This window comes from Amphiprion ocellaris, chromosome 10 (genome assembly GCF_022539595.1).
Source record: "Amphiprion ocellaris isolate individual 3 ecotype Okinawa chromosome 10, ASM2253959v1, whole genome shotgun sequence".
Lineage (NCBI taxonomy): Eukaryota > Metazoa > Chordata > Actinopteri > Pomacentridae > Amphiprion > Amphiprion ocellaris.
Window position 1 is genome coordinate 13,521,603 of NC_072775.1, and position 16,448 is coordinate 13,538,050.

The 16,448-nt window shown below is 40.6% G+C and overlaps 1 protein-coding gene across 2 annotated transcripts in view; it reads right to left on the reverse strand.

The window, feature by feature from the left end:
- The window catches only part of epha4b (eph receptor A4b), a 94,673-nt gene that overhangs the window by 36,120 nt on the left and 42,105 nt on the right, over positions 1–16,448 (reverse strand). For both annotated transcript variants that reach the window (XM_035946117.2, XM_023265604.3), the window contains exons 6-10: positions 12,403–12,558; positions 6,084–6,419; positions 5,019–5,131; positions 2,680–2,842; positions 397–505 (exon numbers count right to left, since the gene is read on the reverse strand). In XM_035946117.2, coding sequence (XP_035802010.1) covers positions 397–505; positions 2,680–2,842; positions 5,019–5,131; positions 6,084–6,419; positions 12,403–12,558 — 877 coding nt within the window. The remainder of the gene's footprint in view (positions 1–396; positions 506–2,679; positions 2,843–5,018; positions 5,132–6,083; positions 6,420–12,402; positions 12,559–16,448) is intronic.

The window sequence follows — 16,448 nt, forward strand, 5'->3', positions numbered from 1 at the left end:
GTACATCGATGGTGGTGTAAATAGGGCATTGTACATTTGTTGGGGACTATTTTCAGTTGCGGATGTGGTGCACTCGTGAGCAACAGGGTGTGAAACTGACTCCAGTTAAAGTGGAGTGCCCTCAGTAACAAAAGAATATGTCACCCAGAGCAACAGTGTAAATCGTGGTTGTGTTTCAAATAGCTTTTGGACAATGATTAAAGCCTGTGGCACAGAGAAATCCAAATATGTACAAGGCTTTGGTTATAATGGATTTACTTGATAAAATCATTTCCTCTATAGATTTGGTGTTTTCATAGGATTTAAGAAGGCTTCTACTTTTCCATCATTTTACTATCTTGACAAGAAGACTCAGATAAGGGTGATTTCCAGTCACTTCTTGTATGTAGACCCTACCTTCCGCTGACAACGAAGCAGGTCACCAGGAAGATGAGGAGAACAATTCCCCCAGCGATGGACACAGCCAGAATGGTGGACTGGTTAGGATCCCCGATGGCCAGAACATCTACAGAGAAGAGAAGGTGAAGACAGTGGATTATTAAAGCAAGCATAAACAAGAATGAAGCATAGTCAAACGTGTTTTCTGAAGGAGAAAAAGTGATAAAACTAACAAAGACTGAGCAAGTAAGACAGCAAGTAAGACGGTGAGTGTGGCGAGGGAAAGCTGGAGAGAGAATGAAACATCATATCAATAGAAACAGCAGATAAAAGACAGAGGCTGAAGGAGAAGCAAAAAGGGAGAGCAGCAACGAGTAAAAGAGAGAAAGGGAGGTGGATGGAATAGTAAGTAAGGTCCTTGATGAAAAGCGCTCTCCCTCTCTGCATCGCCTATGAGGGTATGAGAGCGGACGTGAAAGCCATTCCCATTCAGCTACGCTGTCCAAATGGATATGTTAACATCGCACATAACAAGGCTACCGCCAAGAACTTTCTGCAAAGATGCATCGATTTTTACGCCACACCAATCGAGCCATTACTCAAAACAAATACCCCATTTATCTGGCTTAGCTAAGCATGAGCGGACACGTGTGTCTGTGAGTGTATGTACTGTATATATGAGTGTGTGTGTGTGTGTGTGTGTGTGTGTTGAAGAGGCAAATTAATGCCTCAAGGCAGGCGCAGATAAGGATTGATCTCCTATTACATTTAGTGGTGCACACATACACACTCTTATTTAGCGATCAATGCCATTGATCTGATTAGATAACCTTGATATGATTGCTATGGGGTCACCTGCATCTCACAGATCCTGTATTTTACAACTGTGAACTTCACTGTGAACCTGTTGTTTGAAGGCTCAGTAGCAGCTCTATAAAGTGGAGAAACCTGTGCTGCATCTTGGTAACCTTAAGGCACACCAATGACCTTTCACAGTTAAAATCTAGCTATTCGCTGCAGGACAGAAATGGCGTCTAAGCTTCGAATCACTTTTATTGACTATTGAATGATTTGTAGGCTAATGTGTGCCTTTTGTATGCTACACAGGCCATCTATGGTGCAGTGCTATACATTTACTGATTTATCCCCCTCTGCCTGCCCGAGTAGCAATCAATGATCACTTTGAAGAGCACATTATGGGGCCTCTAAAGCAGAAAATCCTAGAGCGCATAATGAAGTGATCATGAAAGTGGATGACAGCAAACAAAGAAGAAATGGACCAGTGACAGGGAGTTTGGAGACATCATAACAGAGATGCAACACATTTTGTATGGAGCTGTTTGTGAGGCTTTGGCTTGGTTTGAAGATTGGAAAGAAGAATGGAAACGCATTTTGAAAGTAATTAGCAAAAGATCTATGGCATGTACCTGGGGAACTTGGAAAAATGTTATACATGTTGATTCTATTTTTTTTAATAGTGAAATCATTAAACTTGGATTTTTTTTAATGATTTACAGCTCTCTCAAGACATTTCTGACTTTTCTCTACTTCTAGCTAATGTTCTGTTTCCATGGAGTACAGGACTTTATATTGCATTGAAAAAGGAGTACACAGTGAATAAAACTGACAGGAGCTACAAAAAAACAAAACAAAAAAAACTTAGAAACTGCATTGGACTGAATTAATTCACTGAATGGCTACAAAACACCTGAGAAAGCCAGTTTCATCCCTGTCTTTTGAAATTGTGCTTGTTTTGATCACTCTGCCTGGTACAAACTTCTTCCATGCTTTAGATTTTGCTCCGGTGGTCTGTGTGAATCAAGATCTCCAATCCAGGGAGCCATTCTTGTTTCCTGTCTTTCTTCCTTTTACCTTCTTAATGTTCTGGGATACTTTCAAACCACTGATTCAGATCCACAGATGACAACCTGTGCGACTGCCAAGGGCCATTTTATAACCATTTGTTGAATTAACTGATTTAAAATCTTCATTTGATATAATAGGGTAGTACATTATGCTCTGCAGTTCAGCTTTGTCTTTCTTCATCAGTTGCACTTTTAGTTTGTATTTCTTGTGTTGACACTGCAGAATGCTTTAAAAGAATTGCCATGTACTCTAAATGCAGCCGCTGCCTTCTATTCCTGAAAACCACGGGGAAACTTATAACCGTGGAAAATAAATCAAAACGTAACAAACCAATTGCTTAGAGAGAAACAAAACAACAACAATACAAAAATCAAATGTAAACTTAAATTACTACTTCATTATGAATAAACAACAAGTTTTTGTTTTTCCTTTTACCTTCGTGGCTGGTCTCCAGTTCAATCTCTCCACCGTAGCTCCCATAGCCCCCGTCGGTTCGAGCCCTGACCCTGAACACGTAGGTGGTCCCAGGCTTCAGCCCATCCACTGTCATCATGTTGGAGCGAGTCTTCAGCACTGTGTAGTTCTGCTCCCGCTGGTTCTGAAGTAGAATAAAAAACCAAGCGAGTAAGAAAATCAAATACTAAGCTCAATGGATCATACAGTGTGTCTGAGAAATGAAGTGATTCTGGATGAAAAGAGGTTGAAATTTTAAAAATTCCTTAAGAGTTTCATATAGAGTAATGAGCTGTGGCACCGAGAGAGACAGAAAAAATAGGAAAAGTCTGGAAATAATAGAAACCTCAAATTGCTGAATTTAAATGTCTCCAGGGGCCAAATACACCTCACTAAGTTTTCATTTGTTCATCACTGGACCATTTGGTCGCGTTTATACATGAGCATCTGTCAGGTCCTAAATCTTATCCTCTCTACACTCTGGGGCAATATGTGGCTACTAGTCCCGCTTCACTTCATTCCTCCACTACCATCTAGGTGTGTGTGCACACTTAGGTGTGTGTGTGTGTGTGTCTGTAGGAGGATGAATAAAGAATAAGTGTGTCTGTCAGTAAGCTGATTCCCTGCTGAGAGGCTGATCTCTACCTAATGCAAGACACTCTACAACACGGATTAACACTATTTTACAGTTAATGCTTGCCAACACACATGCTCAGACAGTCTCACACACACACACACACACACACACACACACACACACACACACACACACACAGGCTGAATTTCATCACCTCTGTCGTGTTTTACAAGGTTTGTTCGACAGATGTGTGGTTAATTAGCTTGGTGTGAGCAGGAGAGGAGACGGGAGGGATAAGGCAGTGGAAACAGAAAGACAGAGAGGCTGAAAGAAGCAGAGAGAGATGTTTGTGATGAACAAGTCATTACAGACATGCCCAAAGGCTAAACCCACATCCTACCAGCATAGGCAACATGTGCGAGGAAGAGAAGGGAAAAGAGGGGAACATGTTGCGTTCAAAGTGTACTCCGGTGATTCATTTTTGCGTTTAAAGGAATAGTTTGACATTTTGGAAGATACACTCTCTTTCTTGACAAGTGTTAGATAAGAAAATTTACATCACTTTCATATCTGTTCGATGAATATGAAGCTACTTCCAACAGCTCTGTCTAATATTACAAAATCCACCTGTCAGCACCTCGAACTGTGAGTAATTAACCCTCTGAACCCCGAGCAATTTCTGGGCATTTTGTGTTACATTTTTTCTCACTGTGGGCTCGTTTTTCGGTGCAATATAAAGTCCTGCACCTCTATGGAAACTGCTGCTAGAAGTAAAGGGAGCTCAGTCATGTATTTTGTGTAATGTAACACACTTATAACGCCATGAATCATAAAAAACGAATAAATGAAAGTTTGATAATTTATTTTATTAAAACTGTAAAATCCTAAATCCTGGAAATGGCACGTAGAACATTTTTTCAAGAGCCCAGATGTGTTACCGGTATTGGAAAAAATAGGTATTCTATGTTCTTTCAGTGTTTTACTGCTGACATTGTGAATTTGTTTTGCTTACATGTCTGCTATCTGCTCCACGTAAATAAAGCCTGCACTTCAGCCAAATAGTCCCTTAAATTTTGTCATGTTACTGTTGGTCACAGCTGAGTCAGACATATCTTCCTGTTTACACCAAGTAGTGGAGAATTTTTTTAAAATCACAGAATCTGTTTACGGCACATGGTTTATTTTTTTGCAGATTTTTACCTGAGACTTAAAGCGCAAAGTGATTTCAAAGAAATGGCAAGTTCAAGCTTTCCTGAAAAAAATAATGAAATTCACATTTTATAAGTTCAATGACCATTGAAATGTTAAAAATGCAACATTTCTTCCTTTTTTTGTTTATTTCTCTAATAAACAGCATAATTGTGATGATTTTTTTAAGACAACATGCCTTTTAAACCCACTGGCAGGTTTTGGAGTTCAGAGGATTAATACGGTATATGTAACTTGAACATCTGTGCAAGTATCTCCAAAAATGTCAAGCTAGTCCTTTAAGATTGAGGGATTCACAAGAGACAGATGACGAGAAAATCCCAAGCAGCAAATTCACACTTTTCATTCCAAGTTTGGGTCCAGCTGTAAAAATGTTTGAGGAAGCGCTTGCCAGAATGCAACGTCCTGCTTGGTCAAATCGCTTTCTGTTACACATGCATGTTGTTTAAAGTTAAAGCTCACAAGTAACTTGCTCTTCATGTGTCAGATTGGTGGAGCTTAAAAGTGAGAGAGTGTGTGTGTTTGTCTCTCTCACCTTCTCATAATAGATGACCTCATACTCCACTATCGCTCCATTGGGTCTCTCAGGTCCCTGCCAGGCCAAAGTCACACTGTCCTTGCTCCGCCTTTCCTTCAACACAACGCTCACTGTAAAAAAATGAAAAACGAGAGGAGAAATCATTAACATCAAAGAGAATAAAATTCAACAAGATGAGAAAAAGATCATGATGAGAAACAGAGAGCTGGTTGTGGGAGGGAGGAGAGACTTCAGATTAATACCTTAAGTGCTAGAACGAGAAGACCCATAATGCAATGTGTGTGTCATGTGATTTTTGCTAATGAAACAGCTCACAAGGTGTAAGATACTGTACATGTGTGATTACAGCATTCTACGATGTGTGACGCATGTGCACGCTGTATAATCTCGTGTTACTAATGTGTAAACCCAAAACCTTGCGACTGTTCGTGTGGGTTGAAAGTGTGAATAAATGTGTGCGTCTTTAATGCAGTCTACAGCTGAGAGCAGCATGTGTGGATCTGGGTGAAGTTAACAACCTCTTACACTGCTTTCCCCCCTCCGGTTATTGCACACACATTCGTAGTATGTTGCCTATTAGTCATCACCGCCCTGTCATACACACAGCTCTTACACAAATTCCCCTCACTGATGCAGATGCACATGTGATTATACATGTGCAGGCAGAGGTGTCATTTTGTTGTATCAGAGTGATGCATCACAGCAGGTGATGTTAAAGTTCTCATATAAGAGATTTATACTGTTTGTGACTACACTGCCATCAGTTTTTAGAAAATAGACTTTTCTGTATCGAACAGATTTCTAGTTCAGGCTAATGACGATGTTCTTCCCCAGAGGATTTCATTTTCTTATCAGCTTTTAAAAGAGGATATCATGGAAAATCCTTTCTTCTAAAGTTTCTGCAGCAATTTAAATCCTAGAATACCCTGCTGCACAAAAAATACTCAGTGAAAGAGCTGTCTGTGTCAACAAATATGGGTGTTTTGACATTCATGGTGTAAGTGTGGTAGTTGGATGTTTTTCGAAAGTGACATTATTCCCAACATGTGCGTATTTTCTCACCTGTTTGCGACGTTGTCACATTTATGACTACCGTTCCTCTTGGCGTTGGACTCAAGTCCGACACTCCGTTCTGGCTCTCTATGGTGAAGCTGTAGTTGGAGTCGGGCTGCAGGTCGGTGACCAACACGGTGGCCGATGACAGACCGATCTGTCTGGGAACAAAATGGACGCTGCTCCCACATGGTGTGCACTTCTTGCCATCACCAGAGCACTTCCTGCAGTGGAGGCTGTAGGTGATATCTCCTCTGCCTCCTGTGTCTCTGGGTGGCGACCACTCTAAGGTGACACAGGTCTCGTTCACTGTCGAGATGGGGTTCTCTGGAGCTGATGGAGGACCTGAGGGAAGATAAAATGTTCATTATGTCTATCCATCTTGTGTTTTTTAAAATTTAATATAGAAAGTATAGAAAACCTTTTTGTCAAGAGATTCTTATTCAACCTCTGGGAAATGACTGGAGTGAATTTGAGTTTTTGGTAACCAAAGTAGTGTCTCCTTTTCTCATCAAAGTTTCATTTCTGTCCTTAAAGCCTAATATATGTTTGAGGGACCAGTGTGTCGAACTTAGTGGCATGTAGCGGTGAATTTGCAGATTGCAATCAACTGAAAACCCTTTGCCTCAACCATTCCTTTCCAAGTGTGAGGGACAACCTACGGTGGCTGCCACTTCAACATAAAACACAAAAGACCCTCTAGAGCCAGTGTTTAGTTTGTCCATTCTGGGCTATTGTAGAAACACGATGATTCAACGTTGGTTAAACAAGACAACCTGCTCCCCATGTAGATATGAAGGACTCATTCTAAGCCTACAAAAACATAACAATTCATAGTTACAAGTGATTATACACAAATGAAAACATGATTCTGAATATTATATTCCTATTCTGCAAATAGATCACCTTATATCCCAAACACTGGATATTTAAAAATAAGTATTAAAATAAATGAATGAAGTAGGACCAGAGCCAGAGGTCTTTTTTATTCCATGCATTCTTGTCAAAACTAGGACTTGCATTGCTTACAATAAAACTTCACCAATTGTTCACTCAGTAACTGTAACTACTAATAGAATCAAATTTATTCTTCAGCTTCCAGCCTTAAGGGTCCCATACTGGGTCCCTCTTTTCCTCTTCAGCAAATAATTAAACTCTCACATGTCCCCAGAATGTGTTTTTCAATTTTCAAGACGGTTAATTTTATCATGACTGTATAAATCCTGGTCTTACTCCTGTTCTGAACATGCTCTTTCTGCATCTGTAGCTTTAAATGCAGCTGAGCTGCTGCTGTCCCCACCCCCTTCAGGAAGAAGACTGTCCCTGTATCTGTCATTAACAGCGCTACTAGTTGAGAGCTGACACAGACATGAATCTGTATGCGAGACCAGGACTTTCTGTGACTTCAAACAAGTGAATGATCATTTTATCTGGAAATATCAGCAAATTTACAGTGGAGCCATTGTCTTTAACTCATTCTGTTGTCTGACAACAGAAATAGAAAAAGTTGTAGCTGGATAACTACTGGTTCATCAACTGGTACGTAGCAGCTCACCTTTTTCTAACTCTACCCCCAGCATTTTTGACTTTTAAATTTGTGGGAGAGGTCTGCTTTTGCATTGGAATCCCACAAGTACCATGGGTTCCACTGGACCCAACACTAATCTCACAGGAACAGGGGTCAAAAAATAAACTGGAGGTTCCGCGACTAACTGGATGCCAAAAAGATGAAAAAGAAGATTAAAGCGGATTTTCACAACACAAAAGCAAATCAAGACAATCCTGCCAGTTGTTACTGACAAAGATGGAAAACAACAGGCAGAAATATGTCACTTCAACAGAGGTGATATATTTCTTGCTCCTTTCTCTGCGGTCAAAGTAGATCTCCTTCAGAGATAGAACACTTCTCTATTCACATATTAAACCAGATGCTATCGAGAAATGTATAAAACGTGTATTTACTGCTCTAGAATTAGTCACTCTTATTAATGTAGTTGTAGTTGCTACATTAACACAGTAAACAATGTGCAGGATGGAGAAGACACAAAATTAGTAGAACTCTATATTGTGAATGGTCAGAATGTTTCATAATCTCATAGGTTTTAACAATGTAGAACTAAAGAGATGCTCATCTGAAAAACAATATTGCAATATCTGTCATTCTGTACCCAATTAAACTGTGCTATCCCAGCATGCATCTGGTGAGAGACATGGTGTAAGCTGAACAAGTCACAGTCTGGCCAGTGCTGAACTGTTCCACCACTCCTTATCAGTGCCAGTTCATGAAACACAGACTGATGAATATTATTTTTCCCCAAATGGATGCTCCTTAAATGTGCATTGTCTGTATGTTAATTAGCAAATTAATAGCAGTTTCTATTAAGAATGAAATTCAGAGTGATTAAATTAAAAATGTATTAACTGACTCCGTTCAGGGGGTGGACACTTCGTGCTCGATTAATGAACAGCTTTGGAATGGACAGAGATTAAAGGAGTCTGGCCAGTTGTAAATGTGACGGTATGAGAATAATATATTATATTACACTTGCGCATTTAAATCCATCTTTAAAGGAAATTCACATGATGTTAAATAGTTGATGCTTGACTGCAGCGAGGATTTTTTACCACGTGAAGTTGACACTCGGGAGCTGCACTGCAGATAATAAATAGTGAGTGGACAATGATGTATAGAAAGTGCCCAGAGTAATTTTCTCATGAGTCAGGTACATTTTATGATTTAGGGCAGTTAATATTACTTTGAGCTTCAGCTGGAATGATTAGTGTATCACAGAGTCAGTGTCCAAAAAGTGTTTCACTAATCATTCTCAAGGAAGCTGAGAAACAGCAACACGAAAACGCTCTTTGTAACACCTTCAGATGAAGTGGGCTCATGTTGATAAATTAAAATGTCTTGAGTTAATGTGATATGGGAATAATATTTGAAATGGTTCTGTTGTACTCGAAGCAACATGGTGATTATTTTTAACCAAAGGACAGGGGCATTTTGAGTTAACTCAAAAGGTCAAATTTTGCTGTATTTGGACATTTGTTTCTCAGCCACATGCTCACCCTTGTAGACGGCACATGTGCGTTATGTTGTGATATTTTGCACCACAGTTTGCATTTTACATGTACTCAAAATGACAAATACCGTGGAGCAGAGACAAGTCAAAGCACAAGTGAACTAACCAGCAGGTAGTAAAAGCTTTAAGGTGTAAAAATGTATATGTCAGGGCCCCTGTATTAAATCGGAGATTCAATATATTTGGTTTAAATTCAATATAATTCTGTTTACAGTTGCAAAAAATGTTTGCGTACTAAAAGATACATCCATTTATAATGTGTAGGGCCTGTTTCGCTCTGCTTAGCTATTTTTGGAGTCTGTTGCTTTTAAAAACTACTGTTCTTGCAGCTTTATCCTACTTTTGATTCATGTTAAAACATCCCACCATCAAACCAGTGGAATACTTTTAGTGGGCGTTTAACTTCAGTCTTAAAACATCAAGAGACTGTGATGTAAGGGTGTGTTGCTTCTGGTACTGCTAAAATGGTGAAATATGATCCAAGAAATCCAGTTTGAGTAGGAGATGTATAAGTCTGGAGGCTTTTAAGACAACAATGTGCACTGATTTTTTCTCATGGCAAACTGGAAGACCAGTAGAAATGCAGCAAGAAATGTACCAGGAATCTACCCATGCACTTAATTGATCGGCCAACACAGTGCCAGAGACCTCTAGAGTCCTCTGCTTCAGCAACCCGCTGCATTAATGTGATCACCCTGCTGCAATGAGGCGGCTTTGGATTTCACACAGCAAACATAAGAAGTGCTGACATTCTCACTGGAGCTGCGATAATTTATCAATTAATCGATTAGTTGTCAACTATTGAAGTAACTCAACTATTTTGTTAATTGATTATTCAGTTAGAGTAGTTTTTTAAAGAAAAGTAGTTTTTTTTAGTCAAAATTCTCTTTTTGTGGCCATTTAAATATAAATTTTTCTCGTTTCTTTACTCTGAAAACTGAATATCTTTAGGCTTGTTTTGTTTGTTCAGCACAAAACAAGACATTTGACGGCATCATCTTAAGCTCTGAGAAGCAGTGATCAGCATTTTCTGACATTTCAGAGACCAAACAACTCATCAATTTATGTGGAAAATAATCCGCAGATTAATCAGCAATGAAAATAATCATTAGTTAAATGTAAATAAATATGTTCTGTCTTAAGTCAAGGACTCTTTCTGAATGAAACCACAATTGTTCCTAACTCTAACAAAGTGCTGTGACTGCCTAACATAGCCATGACATAGATTACTAATACTGTGATCCCTGTAAGTTGATGTACTTCAAGACTGGATAATTTGAAGAGATTGGACATTACTTCACAGCAGCTGATACTTCCTTCCCCTACACCTTTCTGACAGCGGTACTGGGAGTGTGAGGAGGTTGGAGGGCAAGATAGGTCAGTGTCTGGATTGACTAGTTGTGTGGAGGTGTGGCATTAACCTGGATTGTTTACATAGGCTCTCTTTCATCATTTTTCCTGTGTCATTTTTCATGTTGAGTTGACTCAAATTGTGAGCCCATATCCTCATTTGTATGATTCATCATGTCATCTAAGGCTTTGGGAAACTGTGATGGACATTTTTCAGCAAAATCTAATTGATAAATTTAGAAAACAATCAACAAAGAAAATAATTGTTAGTTGCAGCCTTTAGTCACACCAAATAGGTCTAACTTTTTTATTTAAATACATCTACGTTTGATGCTTTTTCTGCTCTTTATGACCGGATGATCAGTTTAAAATCTTGAAGAACCATTCGATTGAATCACATTATCAAGGTAAACCCTTACCATGCCATTCCTGCCTCCTGGGAGCCACTCATATACGAATGACTGATTATAGTAGCTCACAGCACAGCATGGTGCAGGTATCTCAACCATATGGAAATTTGGTAGTAGGTGCCCATTCAGTCTGACATCTCATCAGGTCCTGACTGAGCAGTGAGCCTCAGGGGGCCACCAGCAGGGCCTGGGACTTTCCTGATTAGCCTTCCCAGTGGCGAGCCTCTCTAAAGTGCAGGCGGGATGGGGGGACAGCTGGGCGTGGAGGACGGAGGCCATGCTGGGTATAATTGAGGCTGTCGGTCATAAATCTGCTGAAAGGGTGTGCTGGCTGATCCTGCTAATTCAGTCTTTTTCTTTTCTCCATCCCACCACTACCCTAGGCCGCACTTAACCGTCCATCATCACCGTTGCTGCTGATCGGCCTTTTATGACACTTAGATTATATGTCTGCGATAGTCCACTATTTCCCCCACTGTTCTATTCTTTTTCTGTGTCTTAAGTGTCATTCTCCATATCTCCGTGAATAATTCTTTCACCTTTTCTCCTTTTTTTCTCATTGCTCTTCCCTTGATCCTCAGTAGTTCTGCTCAACATTCAGGAGAGCAAGTGTGTGCATGTGCATGTGTGTGTGTGTGTGTGTGTGTGTGTGTGTGCCCATACATATTTGAACAAACCGTTACTCATTTCCAGCTGATAACACTTGTCACATCTCACCTGCTACAACGATTAATGAGTGTAATCTACCATAACCTGATAATGGGTTTGAGTATGTGTGTGCATACTTGTGTGCGTGCGTGCACGTGTGTGTGTGTGTGCGTGTGTGTGTGTGTGTGTGTGTGTGTGTGTGTGTGTGTGTGTGTGTGTGTGTGTGTGTGTTCCTCCATACTTTGTCTAGTTCGGTCTCTCTCCTCCACCATGTCACTGTCCTTCCCCAGCCCCCACGTCCCTCCATCTATCTCAATCCATCTCATTCTGTCCCTCTCATACGCTCAATCTTGCCTCCTCATTCTTTCTCTTTACCTCTGTCTCTTTTCATGAATATGTGGTCTGATCCCTCTGGTTGTGTGTGTATGTGTGTGTGAAGAGTATCAGCCTTATCTGTGTTCTCATCTCGGATATCCATGAACTGTAACCACAAAACTAATACACATGGAGGTGTGTGTGTGTATATATGTTTTATGTATGCATCTCTTGTGCTGTGTAAACTAACAGCAGCTAGGAAGAGGAAAATGCATGGAGGTGCACATATATATGAACCGGATGAAATGGAAAATTGGAAAAACAGCCATGCCATGTGAAGCCTTACAGGAGTACATTACAAACTCATTAAATGAAATGTAATCCAATCATTTCATAACATAGAATACAAACATCCAAATGCAAGTATATCACTGAAATGAACACAGTGAATACTATGGCTGTGATAACTGATAGGAGTTGCATGTGCTTTGCAGCTTTTTTGCCGGTGTTTGCGTCACTCACGTGTGCAGGCCATTGAGCGTGGGTCACTCTCAGCGCGGTGGAAACCTTTCTCGCAAATGCACTCGACGGCTTGCTCCTGCGGCGACGAGCTGTGAGGAGGACATTTGGTGCAGTAGGCATCTGTGGCCGAAGCTTTGTAGGTTCCAGGTCTGCATGCTGGAGAAAGCAAAGAAGATAAACACAGAATAAATGAACATGCCAACGCTAAAGCACAGCGTATGCATTTAGTGTTCATTAACCATGAAGACGGTTGCTGTAAAAACAGTTATGATCTGTTGCAGCTGTACATCCCCTGAAACATCAAAAATCCAGCAACACTTGTAGTATAAAGAACCACTTTATTTAACAGCCCACTGAAATGTTGTTCGTAATGTAATAAATGTTGTGATGAAGGCTACAAGCCAGGACGTATTGGTCTCAGAATGAAGTTGCTCATGCATCTTGGCAGTAGTTGTGCCAGAAATCCCTTCTCTGCCATAAATGCTTTTAACGGATAATTCCAGTTTATTACAACTTGGGTTTTAGTTCTGTAGATTCAGCCATTATTCCTGTTACGTAGTATAACACCGTATTCACAAAAGTAGTTGCTGAGCTCTGGGTACATGGCAATATTGTTTAAAATAGACACAAATCAAGAAATATGAGCAATCAGATCAGCACAGAAGTGTTAAACAAACCCCTGGATTTGGTTAACTGAAAGAAGGAAATTTGTGGACTATTTAAATTGGCCATTTTATACATTCATCAAAATTTGATATTCAGTGTAGTTGTGCATACAAGCATTGCTTCTGTGCCATGAGGAATTATTATAGAAACTTCAAGTGCATTCACTTTTCACAGTTACTGTGTATCCTCAAGAGTTGCAGTAACTACAGAAATGATGTCCCAAACTGCAAAACCAAGGCTGCACAGTCATAAACCAGAATTATTTGTCAAGCCTGTATAAAAATAAAATAGACTCACAAGAGTTTAATGGAGAATAGAGTCTCAAAAAGGTATAAAAAGTACAAAACAGCCCAACTAACAAGGCAAAGAGCTCCACTCTAACAGAATATTGCTAAAAAAAAAAAAGAGGTACTGCAGACGCTGATGGGTCGTAGGATGTGCCGTGCAGTACCCACAGCAAAGAACAAGAAAGCAAAGTTTGATTTGATGTATTGTGACGTTTGGTCTACGTGAGATCCAGTTACATCAGGCTGAGGGCCGGTATAACCACAGGGTCATACAGTACAATAACACAGCGCAACAGCAGATCAACTGTCAGCCTTGTTATATAAGCGTTACATCTTCAGGCAACCAGGGGAACAAAAATATACAACGGCAGTCACAGCAATAGTCACAATAACATAACATGACTATTGCTATGGCTGTTTCAGTGGCTGCGTTTTAGTCATTATGTGGAGTCATAAAACTGGGGAGGGAAAACCGTGTTACCACTCAACAGGAGCAGCCGGCCGAAATAGACCTGGGGACTTGAATGATTTCCCTTTTGCATCCTCGGCAGTAAAATGGAATTCCTGACTTTCCCTTTGGTAATCTGAATATAGATTATGCATGTATTTATTTATACATTCATAGGCCTGGTATTCCCATTCTCGCGAGCCTTTTCTGCCACAGTGGTAAATAGTATTGCGGCGTACAGAATCCTATGTGAGGAAAATGAGGGTGTCTCAAATGCAATTTGAGAGATGCTCCATGTGCGTGCGTGTTTGTGCGCATATGCACACGTGTGTATGAATAGGGTGGATCAATGATGCGACAGATTCCACCAGGTGCTGATTGCGTGTTCGTGTGCCAAAGCGCTTGTGTGCAAGAAGGTGTTAAGTATGCAGCGTGTGTGTGTGAATGCGTGTGTTCGCCTGCTGATTGCTTGTGCTGCCGGTGAAGGTCACGGATTTAATCAAGCTACACGTCACTTGTCCCAGAAAGGCTGTATATTACCAACACCCACACCCACACCCACACACACACACACACACACACACACACACACACACACACACACACACGTATATTCAATGCTGTGGTTAACCCACGGATAGCAGAATGGAAAAGTGGCCTCAAAGTAGTATGATTTCTCACTGTGGAGGTAAGTTCTTCCACCTGGATGCTGTGCTCGCTCGCATACAGACAGTATTTTTAGGCAAATCATTCATCATAGGGGAGCAAAGTCCACTAGCACAATCCCCCAAAGACCCGAGAGAACACTGGAAAAAAAAAAGTAAGCGTGTGTGTAGGTGTGAAAGAGAAAGAAAGAAAGAAAAGAAAATCAAGGAAATGAAAGGGAGTGATAATTCTCAAAGGGTTTCAGCTCTCCTTCCTGTCAGGTTCCAAGGTAATGGGTGCCTATGGTGCTGTGCTGTGGAGACTGTGTGTGTGTTCCTGTTGGCTGGGTTGTAGAAGCAGAGTGGAAAAGCAGCTTTTCTCCGGGGATGTTGCATCCGGAGAGTCCTGGCTTCGGGCGCTGGCCAGCCACAGAGGCACAAAGGACCTCGATGCTAGAGGACAGACGGGGCACCCGGTGCCAGGCCTGGCATATGTACAGCTGCCTGATCAAAAACTTTCAGCGAGAACAGGGGCTCGGCTAATGGGAGTAGAGCTTCCTTCTCCTGATCTGCTGGTTTCTACTCTGCTTTTCCACCTCTTTCTCACTCCATTTTTTTCTTTCTCTCTCTTTTCTCTCTCTCTCTCGCTTGCTTTTCTTGCCTCTTTTTTCTCAAGCTACTCCCAGTGTCTGCCCCATGGGAAATGTGTTACTTGACTTGGTTCCCTTATGATTAATGATTTACCACAGATATGAAAAAGGGACGAGAAGGCTGAAGCAGTGAGACAGTGCTCGCATAAACATGCACTTGCACACAAAGCAGACACACTTGAGAGCAAAAGTTTAGACTCAAAAACTATGTTGTGCAACTACGAGCTAACTGCAGATTTGTATTATCTTGGGTTGACAGTGCTGTACATAAGGTGTGTTTGAGATGTGTGTATGTGTTTCTCCTAAAGATAAAGAGTGGCCTCAGATCCAGTGTCTTATTAATTATTCATCTGGTCACCAGAGAGAGTCAGTGTATTTATGCCAATCGATAGCTCTTAGATATGATATAGTACTGCTACTCAAGACACACCCTCAGTCACCACTGATTGAGAAGGGAACAGCCCAACCTCTTCCTCTGGGAAAAGACAACACAAGAGCTGATTTAGTTCTGTTCACTTCTGTTTTTATTGTGTAGTAGTATTATGTTCTATACATTACTCTTTCTAGGTCTGCCAACACTTATTTCCATTAATCTAATGCAAAATGTCAGAAATGAGTTTAATAGGCCCATTACAATTTTCCAAATCACAGAGATGCTGTACTAATCAATATATTTATATCAGTGGATCAGATGACCACATGTATAGAGTCAGTTGCACTGATGAACCCAACAGCTCTTAGCTGATTGTTTTGGTTTACGTCTCACAGCTTCTGGTTCCATCTCAGCACACATTAGCAGTGTTTACCCACCATAGCAGGCAACTGTTTTCAGGTGAAAAGTTTTTATTGACCCACTGAAAGCTACCTGCACAGCACCAAAACACAGAGAGTTAGAATCCAGCTGTCAAACTAGTGAAGCATTTAGGAGCTGAAGTGGTGGAAAGCAAACCAGAGGTAAAGGAAACCTTAAGCATTCATCAGGTAACTTGCATCTCAGTTTCAAATGAATCCAAGTTTCTGCTGGATGTGTAAAAAGTCAGAGGATTGCAAGAGTGTCAGCCATGTTAACTTTAAAGGGTTTACCTGTCACTGTTGTGTTTACAGCTTGGTTCACTTATTAAGTGACCAAAAAATAAAAATGACTTCAGTCATTGATTAAGTACCAAAAAACCCATGTCTGTGTATCAGAATTACATATGCTGAGATGTTTTTTTTTCCCATAAAAACCCCCTGTGCCTTTAAATGGCTCTGATGTAAACTCAGCACTGTTGCCTCCTTCAGAATGCTCTATGAAGTCCATATATTCTTCTCTGCTTGCTGCAGTTCAAGCAGAGCAGCTCACTATGCTTAA